Consider the following 17,417-nt stretch of genomic DNA (forward strand, 5'->3'; position numbering starts at 1 on the left):
CCCGACGTTGGCCGAGATTGAATGATGATCAACGAATGTTTCACACTCTCATATTTTTGTCATCAAAATCGATGAAATAGTTCATTTTTTTTTTTTTACAATCAAAATAGCCTACTCTTTGTGACCCACTGCGGTGTACTAGGAGTAAGCTTCACATGTCTCCCCATGGTGATTTAGTCCGCAATACATTGTAGTTTACATTGCACTGTAGAGAACCTACTATTGATTTTATGAAATTAATTTTATATATAGTGGCTTGAATTAAAGTTTAAAATGCAAAAGTCAGGTATCATGGTTCAATTGTGCTCTAAACAGAAACATTCATTTCGAACATGCCCGTCATATCAAAGAACCTACTGTTGATTTTATATGCCGAGCCTTTCTGCTTGTGTGATAATAAAACTTAAATGCATTTGCGATGTTAGGTTGTATAGGGCGTTAACTTTAGTCAAAATCACATGAAGTACATTTGTGAATATTTTTTTTTTTTTTTTTTTCTTTTCAAATCAGCCCAGCCATTTCGGAGTCCATAGGGAAAGAACTCGCACACATACACACACAGTTCCTTTATATAATCGTAAATAAATAGATATTTATAAATCTTAGTGAACAGAAATGTTTAACTGTTTTTCTTTTGTGTTGCAGGTATGATTACAAAAAGCTCCTATACAATGCAACCTTCTGCCTTGTGCCAAGAGGAAGGAGATTAGGATCATTTAGGTAAGTGTCATTTTTTTTTTTTCTTTTTATATTTAAAAAAAATTATTCACAAGTAAGAAGCCCCGGTGTTACCCTGGATTGAATAAGAAACTTTTAACACCATTTTACCTTTTTTTAGTCCTACTACATTATGAGAAAGTAAATATGAAATTTAAATTCCAAACAAAATGTAAAATTAGTTTATGGAATAGTGGATAAGCAAGGCAACATGCTAGTAGAAATAAGGGCACATCATTTAAATTGAACAAATTAATAGAAATATACTTAATCCAGCTTTAATGATTTGTTCTCAATTTTATGGTATCCAATTTTTAAGATATAGGATGTACTTAGCTTTGATTGGTTGTGAGGCAGAGTAAAAGTAAGATTATATTAATTGAAATCAATTTTGATATTTTCTTGTTTATATCAAAGCTCTGACATCGCATGGTAATCTCAATGAAAATTATTTTTTGTTTCCAAAAATATAACGAAAATTTAATGGAAAAACTTTAAGAAACTTTTAGAAATTAAAGGGAAAAAGTTCAAATCAAAAGAAAAAACACTTCATCGCATGATAAGTTTAATGAATAAATATATATTTTTTTAATTTTCTTTTTTTAAACCTTTTCTTTGCCTTTTTAAAACTTTTTTGCTCTTTTTTTTTTTTTACTTTTTCTGATTAACTTTTTCTCTGCTTTTTTTTTTTAAAGATTTTCTTTGCTTTTTTAAGTTTTTTTCATGCTTTTAACTTTTTTCTTTGTTCTAACTTTTATAATTTTTTTCTTTTCCTTTTAACTTTTTCGTTTCCCCCCTTTTTTTTTAATTTTTCGTTTTACCTTTTTTTAAAAAACTTTTTCTTTTCCCCTTTTTTTAAACTTTTTCCGTTTCTCCTGTTTTCTAAACCTTTTTTCCTCTTTTTAATTATTTTTTCCTCTTTTTTACCCTCTTTTTTTTTAACTATTTTCTTTTCCTCTTTTTAAAAGTATTTTCTTTTCCTCTTTTTTAAAACTTTTTTCCCCTTAACTTTTTTTTCCCACATTTAATTTTTTTTCCTTTTATTTTGCTATTTTTACAATTTTCTTTTCATTTGCTTCAACTTTCCCTGATTTTTTTTGATTTTTTATTTTTTTTGCTCAGCCCTTGCTTATTTCCATCATTGATTAGATTTGTCGCCTAAGAAAATAACTAACACACTGTAGACAAAAACCATTTCCAAAGGACCTCTGCAGCTGACCACAGCGCCAAATAAAGAATTCCCCTTTTTATTTCATGTTCGTTTAACATGACTGCTCCTCATTTCTACTGACTGACAAGTTCCTAGTGTTATACATGATTGGCATCAAGAACAATAATGCTAGCAAGTAAAATTTACCAGACTCCAATCTTGTCAGCTTAAACTCCAAATTAATTCAACAACAAATACTTGCCTCTCGCCGCCTTCACACATGGCGCTAAAGAGCTACATAAAGCAAGATTTTTCCCTACTTAGTGAAGTAGTGCTCTTATGAAAGTTACTTTATTTTATTATTGTTTTCTTTTATAGAAACGAGTAATGCAAACTTGATTGCTTATGTGTACGTTATGGATCTGTGATTGACGGTTATGTTCTGTATGCTGAAGCATTCACATTCACATCTTTGTGTTAGATTTGTGGTGAAAGCAAAGTGAAAAAAAAAAGATGAAAGGTTTCAGTTTATGTTGTAATTCTTTTCCTATCAACATTTATTCACGGAAATCAGTCTTTCGTAGTTATCGCACAAATAACGTCTCGCCTTTCTTTCTTGGTGCTATGAGATAAGACTAGCTGAAGATAACTGGTATCCTGACCTAACATTGATGTTATTGTTTTCTTTTTTGTTGTTTTTACATTTCCCTTCATAAAACTCAATCATGTTCTGCGCAGTAAAAATTAACAAAAAAAAAAAACAATAATTTTTCTCTACAAAACAACCAAACTAAACATGAATAAATATTTGAAGATATAAAGAACTTGATGCATAAAACAAAAAGTGAACAAGTTCTTGATGAGCTGGCCTCTTAAGTAATCCGATTTACCAAATTTCCATTACTAACGATTACTACGATATTGTTCCTTGGACTACCATTAGCCCTTATCCTCGAGTGGCTTCTGGCTTTGAAAAGTGGTGACTCTTCTGTAAAAAAAAAAAAAAAAAATTCTAAAATGACTGGATTCGGCAGTAAATAACTCAGAAAGGGTTGATATACCGTAAAACAAAATTACTAAACCAAATCTTTGTTAGATCTCTGAGAGCAAAAAAAAAATGGAAGGTTCAGTTGTAATTATTAACCTACCAATATTTAATTTAGGAAAAGCAAGTTTTTATCGTTACAGATGGCCCAAATAACGTCACAGCTATTTTCATGTCTTATGTAAATATTATTAAACCAACAATGATAACACTTTTATTGTGAGATGCAATCAGCAGCTGAATTCTTCTTTGCATCGATTTTCTTTGTCTCCGTTTTATATCAGATTTGAAGAAAATTATTAACTATATGTATGAACAGTTCTTTTTTAAGAATATTTTGTCTATATATTCACCATTTTTTTTTTGTATCAAACCCAACTGATGAGACCTATTGAACATTTAATGTTCACACTAGAAAAAAATGATTTAATATGACCAAAACAATAGCTTGAAATTAATAAAAATGTTTTACACTAAAAGTCCTGTTTCTATTCCTTTACTATATTTTGAGTTCCCATTCTTTAATTACTAGTAAGCTTTCAACTAACTTTTTCTCTTGAAAAATTAAAATAGCATATATATATATATCTATAAAAGTGAACGTGTCTGTCTGTGTGTCTGTCTGTCTGTGTACATTTCCCTACGCAATAACTCTGTCAATTTTTAGTCTATAGACTCGAAATTTGAAATACCGGGTACTGAGATTTGGGAAAATCGATGTGACGGGTGTAAGCCAGAAATTTGGCTTTAAGAACTCTACCAAACTCCTCCGACAATTTTGGGTCTAGATACTTGAAATTTTAGATTTAGGTTCCTTGAACATGGATCTAACTTAATAAAGTGATTTGAGCCCGAAACAATAAATTTTAAGGGGTCATAATAGGGGTCAAAGTTTTAAAAAATTAACCATTTTTTTGTTGTTTTGCTTTTTTTGCACAGCATACACCTCCAAACACCCGAGCAACGCCGGGCACCCCTGCTAGTAATATATATATATATATATATATATATGTGTGTGTGTGCAATATTAAAAAAAAATGTATCTATAGACAATACTGTTTCATGATTATGCAATTTTTAGTGTGTAAAATAATTACTTTCAATTGAATGTGAATGCAGTTGCAAAGTCACTTTGGACTTTGCAGTCTGACATTCAACCCCTAAGACGACATCAATTAATATGGGAAAGAGAATTAGAATTCTATATAATATTGAATCAGCAGGACATATACAGTAAGTTTAGTCATATACTATTTAGCAATAATATATATATATTTGTTGTTTTTTTAACGATAAATATGGTTAAATAGTGGCTTCGCCTCCAAGCTCATTTTTATTGACTTAGAAAGTCGCCCATAATTTATTTGGACGTATATAACATTTTTATTATTTATTATTTTTAAAAGAGTTTTATATATATATATATATATATATATATATATATATATATATATATATAACTATAATTATTTTTAATACCTACGGACATTAACATATCATCATTGCAGGAATTATGATTACAGCTGGTGAGGAGATTCGAACCCAACCACGAAGCCATCTCTGGCTCCATTAACAAAGAACAAACCACACGGTCAATGTTAACCGCGAGAAATAGTTAAAATTAACATTTATATAAATGTCAAGGCGGATAGATTATGATTATAACATTATGATCTGCGTATATTATATATATATATATATATATATATATATATAAGGATTACCTCAGAAACAAAATTTTTTTTTTCTAAATAAATTTTCACAATTTATGTAATAAATTACTTGTATTTCTATCTAGCTTATCAATTGAAATTTCAACATATTTTCTGAATCTGTCAGGTCTCATCTGACCATCGGGTCTCAATAAGCCAAGTCAACAATTGTGTCATCTCGCATGATTTGATTTAGTAGAATAAAAAAAACAAAATAATTCGCTTTTTTTTTTCTTTTTTTTTTTCACTGTCTTTTTTTCTTTGTTGTCCTCATAAATATGACAACAAAAATTGTGGCTGCTTATTTGTTTTTTGTTTTGTTCATATAATTTATTTTTTTATTTCATTTTTTGTTTTTTACATATCCAATTTCTTTTCCTATCTTCTAAAGGACCCGGAAGATTATTTTTTGCCTTAAAATTTGGTATATCAATTTTTTTTTTTTAGCTTATTCCGTTTATCGATTTTCTTACACGCACACACATTAGAAAATGTTTTTTTTTGTACTTTTTTGACATATTGCTATTTTGTCCCAGGCAGACCAAAGTTCTGTTGATGGATACAAAGTTTAGCATTTTTTTTTTTTTTTGTATTGTTTTCCTTCAATAAACGTTGTTGTTGAACTGTAAAATTTCCAACGTATATAAATTGCTCAAACTCTACTAGAAGGAGTTTATTCTGTAGCGAGGGACTAGTAAACATTTTAAGGCAAAATGATAAATTGTAGATGCCATAAAAATTTCTGATGCTTCTTAAGGTATTTTTTATTTTATCAAAGCCTATTCAACTTTTCATGGAGGAATATATATATATATATACATATATATATATATATATATATATATATATATATATATATATATATACATATACATATATATATATATATATATATATATATATATATATATATATAAAGTGGCTTGGCAAGACCACAGGGGAGACAACCTAATCAGCAAAACTGAAGCTGGCTTGCAGAACACTATATATAAACATGTAGGCAAATTTAGGCATAATTTCTAGGTTTGAAAATATAGGTTCTTTTTTACCAATGATTATAAAATTTTAACCGTAGAATAGTATTATAATCTTCAAAACGCCTGCAAATTTTCATGTAGTTTCGTCTCATAAAACCAAAGATATAAACATTTCCATATTCGATTTGGCTCTCAGTGTAGGCATATCCGTATAATAGATATACCACCTTTTTGGTAATTTTATAAGTTCCAAATCTCGGCGACTATTGGTCAGAATTTAACAAATAAAGGCTCGTTAGAAAGGTAATTACCTAAAATGTGTGGTGGGCTATGTGATATTTACCCTTAAGGTCACACATTAAAGGAATAATCCATCATCCACAGGCTATTTTTGGCACTTTTTTTACAGTCATAAAATGCTTCAATCATAATCATTTGTTTTCATAGTTTTTCATATGAATTACAAAATATCTGATGTTTCCGTAAAATCTCTGGCCTTGATCAAGGGGAGACTAAAACTTGTTGCTACAGTTTCAAATGATCTGAAATAACAGCAAGGAAAGACTTGATTGCAAATATTTCTATGTTATATCCCCTCTGTTATATCTGTTTTCATACATAAAGTAAATTTCAATGTATAAGTATCCTTTGATACTGGAAATATTCATAATCGTACCCTATTTCCGAAAGAGGAGAGATATAATGTATGAGAAATATTTGGAATCAAGTCTTCCCTTGTTGCTATATCAGATCATTTGAAACCATAGCAGCAAGTTTACGTCTCGCCTCCATCATTTGGGGAAATATACATTAGTAAGTTATGAAGATATATGTAGCAATCATATTACATAGAATTTTCCACATTTCATCTCAGTAAGTACAGGGATGAAATGCGAAAAAGATTGTGCAACTTAATTGTTATGTATGCTTTCATAACTTATGTGATAAAGCACTGTTGAAGTAAATACTGAAAATCGATACGTAAAATATATTATAACATTTTATATAGATCCATGAAATGAAAATATGTTGCAACAAAATTATTTCCACTTTAGATGTGGCATTTTTTTTTTTTTTTTTTTTTTTTTTTTTTTTTGTATATCTGAGCATTGATGAGTACCCATCTTAGGAGAAAGTAATTAACGTATATATTGAACTTTAGTACAGTTCAATAAAGGAATTTTTAGACGAACATAATGAGTTTTTGTTTCCTATAAAGAAAAAGTGGTTAAAACGGTAAGAGTATTTATAGCTCTACTTTTGAAGTATTATGCTATATAAAGAAACAGGTGGTCGCGGTAACCACTTGATGAAGGCCAGACGAATAGTTGGCCCAAATGTCGGGAAACAAAAACTAAAAGATTTGGATAATAGTCCGCAATAAATAAATGAATACAGAAACATTGTTCAAAATTTATATTTGAATAGAAAATCTTATTTCATATATATATATATATAGTAAATAAATGTGATTTTATTAAAAAATTACCACCCCTATATTACTATCCAAGCACGTTATTTAAGTCAAAATACACTATATTTTGAAATTCTCTGTCTCTCTCATATATATATATATATATATAAATTCTTCACCATCCGAACGTCTTCGCCTGCTTGAATCTTGTCTTTGCCAATCAGGCAATTCCATCTTTTAGAAAAGGAATGTGTATGGTGGCTGAGAGGGTGGAATGAGGGTGGAAAGTTGTATGTTTTGGTTTCGATTCTAGCTGATGGTACCCAAGTCATATATATACATATATATATATAGTTTTGATCTCACTACTATATATTAGGTTTAATATAATAATCGATAGAGCGTTTTCTCTGTAATAATAAATACATAATCTGCTTGAATTAAAATATATTTAAGTGTATGTTATGACTGGGCAATGCCGGGTGGCCTGCTAGTGTGTGTGTGTGTGTGTGTGTGTGTGTGTGTGTGTGTATGTGTATATATATATATATATATATATATATATATATATATATATATAGGTTTTTGAATGCTTAATTTGCATAACTATCTAAACGATATTAAAAAAACTTCTCTACATGAATAAGTCACCTTGATGCATGTGATCTCTCCCATACATTCCAGTAATATTATTCCTGGAAGTGATATTAATCATTTGCAGGTTGACAGCCAATATTATATACGTAAGTGTGCACATATGTGCGTCATAGAAATATGTCATGCGCAAAGGTCCTAAGGTTTCAATTGCTTTTGTGCAAGTAAACGTTCTTGACTTCAAGTGAAGCCGGCCATAAAATTTGGTAAATTCCTTTCTTGTCTCTGCAGAGTTAATGAAGAGGAATTTAACTATTTAGTGCTGTCGATGTATATTGATCCATGTCAGCTATCACAGACATCTGCCGGATTCCAATTTTCCAGTTTCCAGTCAGTATCTTACCATTTTCTTAAGAGAGGGGGGGAGGCAGCCAAGGGTGAAAGGTTGTCATTGTGGGTATTCTGTCTCTTGTAATCAAATTCTACAACAATAAAATGATAGCAGCGTAACAGTTGTTATTGTTGTTGTCCGGCCATGAATGCTATTAATGTTCATCTTTGCTTTGCCAAAACTGTCTCCTGGTGCTGTGGGTAAAACTGCCAAATTTTTCACCATTTCCTAAGGTCTTTCCACAGATAACAGTGATGGCTATGTCTGAGGCCCGGAAGCGTTACAAGTAAATGATGACTACTTATATATATATATATATATATATATATATATATATATATATATATATATATATATAAATATGACTTTATTAAATGCTGAAGACTTGTCCACACAAGCCAATGGCTTCTACCTGAACAGATGACCAGAGGCTAACCTACCTAAGCTGGCAAGGTCAGCAGATTCTAATTTATCTGCATTGCACATTTCGATTATCTTTTGTGTATGTGCAGGTGCTTAACACCATCTTTTATTCGATTTATATTTATTTTAATAACTTATACATACATCAGTATATGTGAGTATGTGTACATACATTATATATATATATATATATAATGTAAAATACACACGCCACATACACACACACACACACACACACATATATATATATATATATATATATATATATATATATACACACACACACAGGGTGAGCCAAAGGAAAAATCAAATGAAGCAGGCTTCAAAGATGTATAAATCCAGAAAGAAAACAGTTTGAGCACTTGCGTTGGTAAATGACTTAATTCTCATGAATATTATTAATACAATTGTCTTATTACATGTAGTTGTACATATATGTGATCTCCAAATAAATGTTTTGTTACTATCCACCTACTTTTGGCTCATCCTGTGTGTGTGTGTGCGTGTGTAGTAAAACTCCGGGATGCAGCATTAAAAATTAGTAACAAAATACAGTACAGTATATAATACACATGTATACAAGCAAATAACACTGTAAGGCGGGGCAAATGCCGTAAGTAGATGCCGGAAAAGCATTGTATTCAGTGTAACCAGAAAAAAACGTATTCTAGAGCCACCGTATCTCGAGTTTATACTCTGTGTGTGTTTGTGTATATATGTATATATATACATACACACACACGCACCAGTAGTATTCATTTGAAATGCCGAAAGATGGGATCAATTCAGACTCATAAATTTTGTTTGCTTTTCTATTTTGTTAGTACATTTTTATATTGCGTCTTACACATGTTTCATTGGATTGCAGAATATGCTTTCATCATAATACTAAACAACTCACGATGATAGACATTCATCAAACACCGCTACGAAGTTCAAGATATATGATTAAAAAAAGGAAAAAAGAATTTAGAAAAGAAAAAGAATATATATAAAATTTGTAAAAACAGAAGTTTAAAATACTTAACGTAATATTAGTACCCCCATCTCAATTAATAAACTTCCAAAATAAAGTAATATATATATATATATATATATATATATATATATATATATATAGAGAGAGAGAGAGAGAGAGAAAAAAAAAAGAAAACTCTGGATTGTCCGGGCGTACTTTCTTGCTTGCTTGAATCTTGTCTTCGATCGGTCGATCCTGTCTTTTAAAAAAAGGGGATAACAATTTAATTATATAGATAGATAGATATATGCGTGGCTCAGAGGTTAAGGAATGAGGGTGGAGAATTGTATATTTTGGTTTCGATTCTAACTAATGACACCCAAGTCATACATATATAATTTTAATTTTGGTCCCACTACTATATATTAGGTTCTATATAATAATGCATAGAAAATTGTCTATAATAGATGAATAAATATATAATCTGCATGAATTAAAATATTATTTTTAAGCGTATTTTATGACAGTCAGGCAAGGCGGGCGGCCTGCTAGTCTCTCTATCTCTCTCTCATATACACACACACACACTTTTTCATGCTGACCTATCATATGTGTCATATGAGGACTGCTTAGTAAATCATCAGCGGCCAACGTATGCACTGCTATTTTGTGTCGTTTTACTCTCCACTGCGGTTTTCCGTTGGTGATTTTTATTTTGTCACATAAAAATATATGTTCTCCCTTTTTCCTCCATTTCTGGTCAGCCGTACCCAATTTTTCAAAATCTACACATATTACAGCCTTCCAGTGTTCTTCTAAACTTACTGTTAATGGACCATATATCTTACCCCCCTCCCCTCTTTTTTTTTTTTTTTTTTTTTTTTTTTTACATAGTTGTTAGTTTTGACGTTTTCCATAGAGAGCTAAACTCAGACAAGATGCTTTCCGAGATTGAAGTCTCTCCTGAATACTGCCATGATGTCATACGAATTACATTTGGATTCTTTTTTCTTTTTTTTTTTTTCTTTTTTTTTTTTGCATATAAATGATAGTGAGTTTTCAGGTGATGTCCTTCTGTATTGGCTCTAGATTTCTTGGAGGTGATGTCATGCTCTCTGGATAGTTGTTTCGGTGGAGGGTTTTTCTTTTGTCCGTCTCTTGACAATTATTATTGTTACCACGTATTTTAAATATGTAGTGTTATATGTAGCAATAAGTAGGGTTGTGACAACAGCATATTGTTTTCATTGTTTTGACTCTTGCGTATATATCCGTTAATATCTTATACGTTTCTATATAGACGGATGTGGTTCTCGGTTGATTGACTGTGTCTTACTGTGTCGGATATATACTTGAGTCAAAAGAACGAAAAGAATATTCTGTTGTCATAACTCTATAAGTAGCAAGATTGCACGTCTAAAAACAAGATCAGGTTTTACGCTACTAATATTCTTTAAGATGCTGTGGTTCTTCTTCGGGTTGATATGCCATTAAATCAGCTGTAACATTGACTGGAATCGTCATCAAATACCAAGTCTTTCTTCTTCCTAGTATTACACAGGCACAGAAGTCTTTTCAGTCTTCACTTCTTTACACAGTCCTCGGTACACAATACAACGAGCTGAATTTTAAAATGACCTATATGCTAAAATGAATGCTTATTTATATTGCCCGCTTTCAACTCATTTGCATATTCAATTCACCATTACAGCATCCTTAGCCATTTCGAAAAAGTAGTGCTTTACTAAAACAACGATCACTAGTAAAATAATAATAATAAAAAAAAACTGTCACTGTTTGCATCGTATATTAATATTAAAATTGTTTGCAAGGACCTATCGTGTAGCAGATAAAGTATGAAGCAAAATTAAGTTCCGAGTTACACTCTTCCGGAGGTTGAAAGTTCAATTCTCAGTGCGGGTTGATTGCTTGAGACTTCTATTCAGTTCGAACAAAGGTATGCTGACCCCTGTGGATTAAATAAAAGATTCCGCTTAGAATTCTGTACAGATTCCAGAGTCCGAAAAGAAAGATTCTAGAGTTTGATAAGCTACACCTGAAAAAGGTCGGAGGTTACATCAGCCAAAACGTTATACACAAGATGAGGATGTTAGGAGTAGTATGAAAATATATGGATGGCAAGTAGACTATACAGAGGCGTCTATGTGCTTAGCTTGATGATTCTCCTTGTAACGTAACTGCCATAAACACATTTTTTTCGACTACTGTTATTAAACTCTACTCCCGAATTGAGCACTGTTGAAGTAAATACTGAAAATATATACACAATATATCATCTTATATGTGTATACGTGAAGCAATGTGTGTGTGTGTGTGTGTGCATTTAAATAGTGCATAACCTGACAATTATGTCTCTGTATCGAAACCTATCGATAAAGAGGAAAACCATAGAAAGATTTAATAAAACCTTTCATTGCAACAGTTGCTCGATTATTATTTTAAACTGGTGAGGGAAATGAAAGCCATTTTCGCTTCAGCATCCGTTGTCATTGAGACGATGTATGACGATTGTGCTGAATCAATATATGTAGATTATTAGACATGAGTGGTTTATGAAGTGCTCTTTACTGCTCGTCTGACTGGAGCAAACCCCTTTAATTAGAAAATTGTTTGTCTTGTAGCAAGAACACCAAAAAAAAAAAAAAATGCTGTATTAAATTATCAGCAAATAAATATCTCTTTGCCATAAGTGGATTGTAAACACTGTACGTAGAACACTGTATGAAGGGGGGGGGGAAGAAACAAAATGACAAGTGAAATCCTTTGTTGTTTGTCTTTTTTCTTTTCTTTTTCTTTTCTTTTTTTCTTGTAAATTGTCAATATACTTCCTTAGAAAAGGTTCTTGGCAGTGTTTTTATTAAATGAAAATTGATTCGGTTACACTGACGTATCGACTTGTCTTATTGAATTAATTATCTGGTTTGAAGTTAATTCCTAACAACGTTTGAAGTTCAACATTGAAAACATTAAAAAAAAAAAAAAAGAATGTGTTGCAGGGGGACTTGGAACCAAAAGTTCCCTGTCTCGTTTGTACTATATTTGACCAGATTAAAGAAACAAAAACAAAAAAAATGATATTTTTTTTTAATTAATTATAATTTTATCGTGTGTGTGTGTAATTTCCCCTAAATCTCTGGCCTTGATGGAGGGGAGACTAAAACTTACTACTATGGTTTAAAATGATCTGAAATAACAGCAAAGGGAGACTTGATTCCAAATATTTTTCCTATGTTATATTTCCCCTCTTTAGTTTTCATACATAAAGTAGATTTCACAGTTTATAAAGATTATTTGATACTGGAGATATTGATAATCGTACCCTATTTCCAAAAAAGGGGGAAATATAAAATATCTTCTTCCCCTCCCTCTCTCACCATGTCTCTCTCCCTCCCTCCCCCCCTCTCTCTCTCTCTCTCTCTCTCTCTCCCAATATATCTTTCACTTTTCACCTGTTTTCTCTTCCACTAGCTATTTTCCCTTCTCCTTACTCTTCTCTCTCTATCTTTCACCCTGTTCTTCCCCTCCACCACCTCTTTCTCTTTTCCCTCTTTCTCTTCATTATTCATCACTAAGAAATACATTAAAATGCCATATTTACCCTTATTTTATTTTCAAAGAACTATTTCAGAATACCAGATTAGTTGAGTTCATCTCCTCGCCCCTGACTTGGTAACATGTGTATTCCCTACATCCAATCCTTATTATGAGTTCTGCAAAATTCCATGAAAAGCTGCCAACGACTTTTTATAGTTCATTCCAACTCGTGTCATACAAATTGTATGTTATTTCTTATCCTTTACTTCATTCTTCATCATCTCCCCCCTCTCCTCTCTCTCTCTCTCTCTCTCTCTCTCTCTCGTTTCAAGACAAATGTCTAGAAATGTTCCACCGTCTGTGAGAAAGTCAAATGTTAAAAGGCAGCCAAAGAACAAGGTTCCTTCCAAAGTTGGACCAACTTCTCTTGCCTTCTGTAATCTTTCTTGCATTTATTTCATTTGCAAAATTACTGAGATATGTTGCGAACATTCTTAAGGCTTTTTGAATAGACAAAAAAATATGGCATTAAAAAAGTAACTTTTATTTGACTCTGATAATAGTGACACACACACATGGCAACGTGGCTGAATTTCAGTGCTCTCATGGTAATCTGTATGTGTGCATATATATATATATATATATATATATATATATATATATATATATATATATATATATATATATATATTACATGGTAGTCACCACTTATCAAGCCCTGGAAGCCACTTGGGGATAAGGGTTATTGCGTGTACAGTAATCAATGGGATAATATCGTAGTAATCGAGATTTGATAAAGTGTCTTATTTAAGGGGGCGGTTTATCAGGAATTTGTTTATGTTGGACTTGAAGACATCCAAGTTGTAGTCGGTTGGGAAACGGGCAAACGGAAGAGAGGTCCACAGGTGTGCACTTCTAAGAAAGAAGCTTTGTTCATGGAATCTACGTTTTGATTTAGGCACAGATAAAGAATGGAGAAAATTATTGACAGTGGTTTCACATATATATATATATATACACACACTCTTATATAAAAGTCACTTTGTGTGTGCGAGTTCTTTTTTCCTACATTCCGAAACGGCTGAGCCTATTTTTTGCAAATTTCATACAAAAGTAATTTATATGTCTGGCAGTGTTCTTAGATATATTTTGTACAGAAATTCATTCAATAAGTATCGAAAAACGAACATTCTTTTTTATTATTATAGATAAAAAAGAATGTTCGCGGGGGAATATTTTTCAGTTACACTGGTCAAGGGAGATAATTCTTAGCAAATCAAGGAGTATTCAATTCTCGGCAAATCATTTCTAAAGAACTATTATCATCTGGAAATATAGCTCAGTGGTAGAGTATTCGACTGCAGATCGAATGGTCCCCTGTTCAAGCCCAGGTGTACCTCACCATTTCATTTTAATTTTTTCCTATTAATGAGTTCAATTTCCAATAAAAGAGACACCATTTAAAATCACTGCAAATCATTTCTTCGTTTGCATATTTTAAAACTAAACATTAATCAGAAGTGACTTTTCCAAAGCATTCATCGTCAAATCCAAATATCAGCTGACGTGATATTGTAAACAAACAGACGGAATTTGATGAATGACATTATTATTATTTTTTTTTAATTTGCTAATTTATTTTTGCAAATTAGTCCACTGAGTAAATTATTCCTCGTAATGAATAATATTAGAGGATAGATTTTATAATAATACATAAGCATTTGCATAAATCAAAATATGTTTAAGCATATCATACGACCGGGCAACGCTGGGCGTCCAGCTAGTATATATGTTTATATGTAATTTAACTACTTGTGGCAGTGATTTTTTTTTTTTTTTTTTTTTTTTTTTAATGAATAGATAAAATAAAGTTCTCATCTAGATAGCTCAATAGTGCAATACAGCAGTATTTACTCATTTTCGGAAATTCTTTTCATTTACTGGTCAGAACATTACATAGAATTGTTTCAGCCCCCAGTGTTGGCATGTAAACATATAATTGTTCAGCAAATTATAACTTGCACAAGCTTGGACTTTATCATTTAGTATAAAAAAAAAAAAAAAATTGGCCTACAAATAGGACCTTTCCAGTTAATGCAGTGGGTATTCATATATATATATATATATATATATATATATATATATATATATATATATATATATGTATGAATGATCAAAATATATATATATACACTTGTGCCCGATATTATTCATACCCCTCGGATCTTGGAGATTTCTATAAGAATATTGCTCAAACCAGAAGGTAGACAATATTAAAGGGATTTCAAACAATAAATCAAGCATAAGCATTTAATTTAAACTCAACAAATAAATAAATTATGCAAGATTGAAACATTATACAAAGAAAAACAATAATGGCACTAGTTCAAAATTATTCATACCTCTCATACTAATAGTCAATAGCATGCCCTTTATTCTTAATAACTGCCTGTAACCGTTTTGGATATTTATCAACAAAGTTTTTACAAGCATCAACACTGATTTTTGACCATTCTTCAATGCAGTAGTTCTCCAAATCCCTCAAATTTCTAGGTTTCCGCTTTTTAACCTCAATTTTCAATATGTGCCAGAGGTTTTCGATAGGGTTCAGGTCGGGACTCTGGCTAGGCCATTCCAAAACATTAATTTGATTATCCTCAAACCATTTCTTGACTATTTTGGCAGTATGTTTTGGATCATTATCCTGTTGAAGGACCCAGTTTGGTCCTAAATCGAGCTTCTCCCCATCCTGTCTAATGTTTTTCTGGAGTATCTCCAAATATTGCTCCTTCTTCATGGTTCCATCTATCTTGACCAAACTACCTGGACCACTAGCCGAAAAGGAGCCCCAAAACATCAGGCTACCACCACCATGTTCCACCGTGGGTATGGTGTTCTTTGGGTTGTAAGCTTCTCCTTTCTTCCTCCAAACGTAAGAAGCATCCATATGGTCAAACAATTCAATTTTTGTTTCGTCAGTCCACAAAATACTTGAGAAAACGGACTCTGGAGAATTCACATGGGTCCTAGCAAACTTTAGACGTGCTGCAAGGTGTTTTCCGGTGTGCAATGGAATCCTTCTTGGTCTTCTTCCTTTCAGACCATTTTCATGCAGAGTCCTTTGCAATGTTTGCCTTGATATTTTTATGCCAAAAGACTCCAGATTTTCTAAAATGTCCTTAGTAGTGGTGGTTGGATTTGCATTAACACTTCTTACAATATTTCTGGTGGCTCTAGCAGACAGTTTCCTTTTCCTTCCTCTACCAATCAAGTTGTTTGTTGTGTGGTGGCTCTGGAATTTTTTGATGATGCTCTGTACTGTTGCTGTAGGGACCTCAAATTTCTTGGAAATTGACTTGTAACCTAAACCATCCTTATGTGAATTCACAATTTTAGTTCTAAGATCATTACTAAGCTCTTTTTTCTTCCCCATTCTAATAATTTTTATTCTTTTATTGGTTTTCAGTTGGTATCATTTTAATTTCTGAAAAATGCAAAAAACGAAATGAAATTAATCAAAGGTTGTATAAAAGCATTCAAAATAAGGATCAAACAGGAAACAAACAGTCAGAAACTCGATTAATACTGAAAAAATAAGGGGGTATGATTATTTTTTAACATTGCAGATTTTATAAATAGCTGTATATTTCTTTTATTACAAGTATCCCGAGATTTTAAAATGACGAAAATGATCAGAAGAGGTTTATTAAGAATATGTATCAATATGGACGTAAACATTAAATTCTTACAAAGTTACACCTAATAAACTCAATTTTCAAGGGGGGTATGAATAATATCGGGCACAAGTGTATATATATATATATATGTATGAATGATCAAAATATATATATATATATATATATATATATATATATATATATGAATGATCAAAACCTTTGTCACAAAATACCTTTTCCTATCTTGTTATGAAATCATGAACTGACATCAGTGAAAATGAAAAGCATTTCATATAAAGAAATGGAACACTCTTCAACGATCAGCAGTGTTTATATAAACATTGAAATTTTGCTTACAGCAAACGAATGGTTAGAAACACTGTCTGTCAATTTCATAATCGATTTTCCATCTTGGTTTGAGACATTTGCTTCTATAGCCACACTGAAAAGATGTGATACAACACCATAGTCTGTTTGCTGATGACGATGAAAGTGATATTTTTTAACAAAACGTATGCATCTGTTATTTATTCCATTATTTCATGACAGACTAGCCTGAGTGCCCGGCGTTGCCTGGGTGTTTAGAGATGTGTGTTGAGCAAAAAAAAAAAAAAAAGTGGTAATATACATGCAGGCTCGAACCTGTACTGCGAAGGAGGAAAAGAATGTGAAAAAAAAAAAACTTACGTCTTTGCTGTTGCGTCCATCGCCAAACCGGAAATGACGAATGTTTAAATTAAGGTTAGTCAATCGAAAAGAGGGGGATGACTTTTAAAAATATTGGCGAAAAATGTGACCCCTCCC

General features: G+C 31.6%; 1 protein-coding gene across 1 annotated transcript in view; it reads left to right on the forward strand.

Moving 5' to 3' along the window:
• Nucleotides 1-17,417, forward strand: part of LOC145296001 (exostosin-1-like) — a 598,928-nt gene that overhangs the window by 222,960 nt on the left and 358,551 nt on the right. The window contains exon 2 of the mRNA XM_080142012.1: nt 646-720. Coding sequence (XP_079998138.1) covers nt 646-720 — 75 coding nt within the window. The remainder of the gene's footprint in view (nt 1-645; nt 721-17,417) is intronic.

Source organism: Euprymna scolopes, chromosome 16 (assembly GCF_053919585.1).
Source record: "Euprymna scolopes isolate OS-2025 chromosome 16, ASM5391958v1, whole genome shotgun sequence".
Classification (NCBI taxonomy): domain Eukaryota; kingdom Metazoa; phylum Mollusca; class Cephalopoda; order Sepiida; family Sepiolidae; genus Euprymna; species Euprymna scolopes.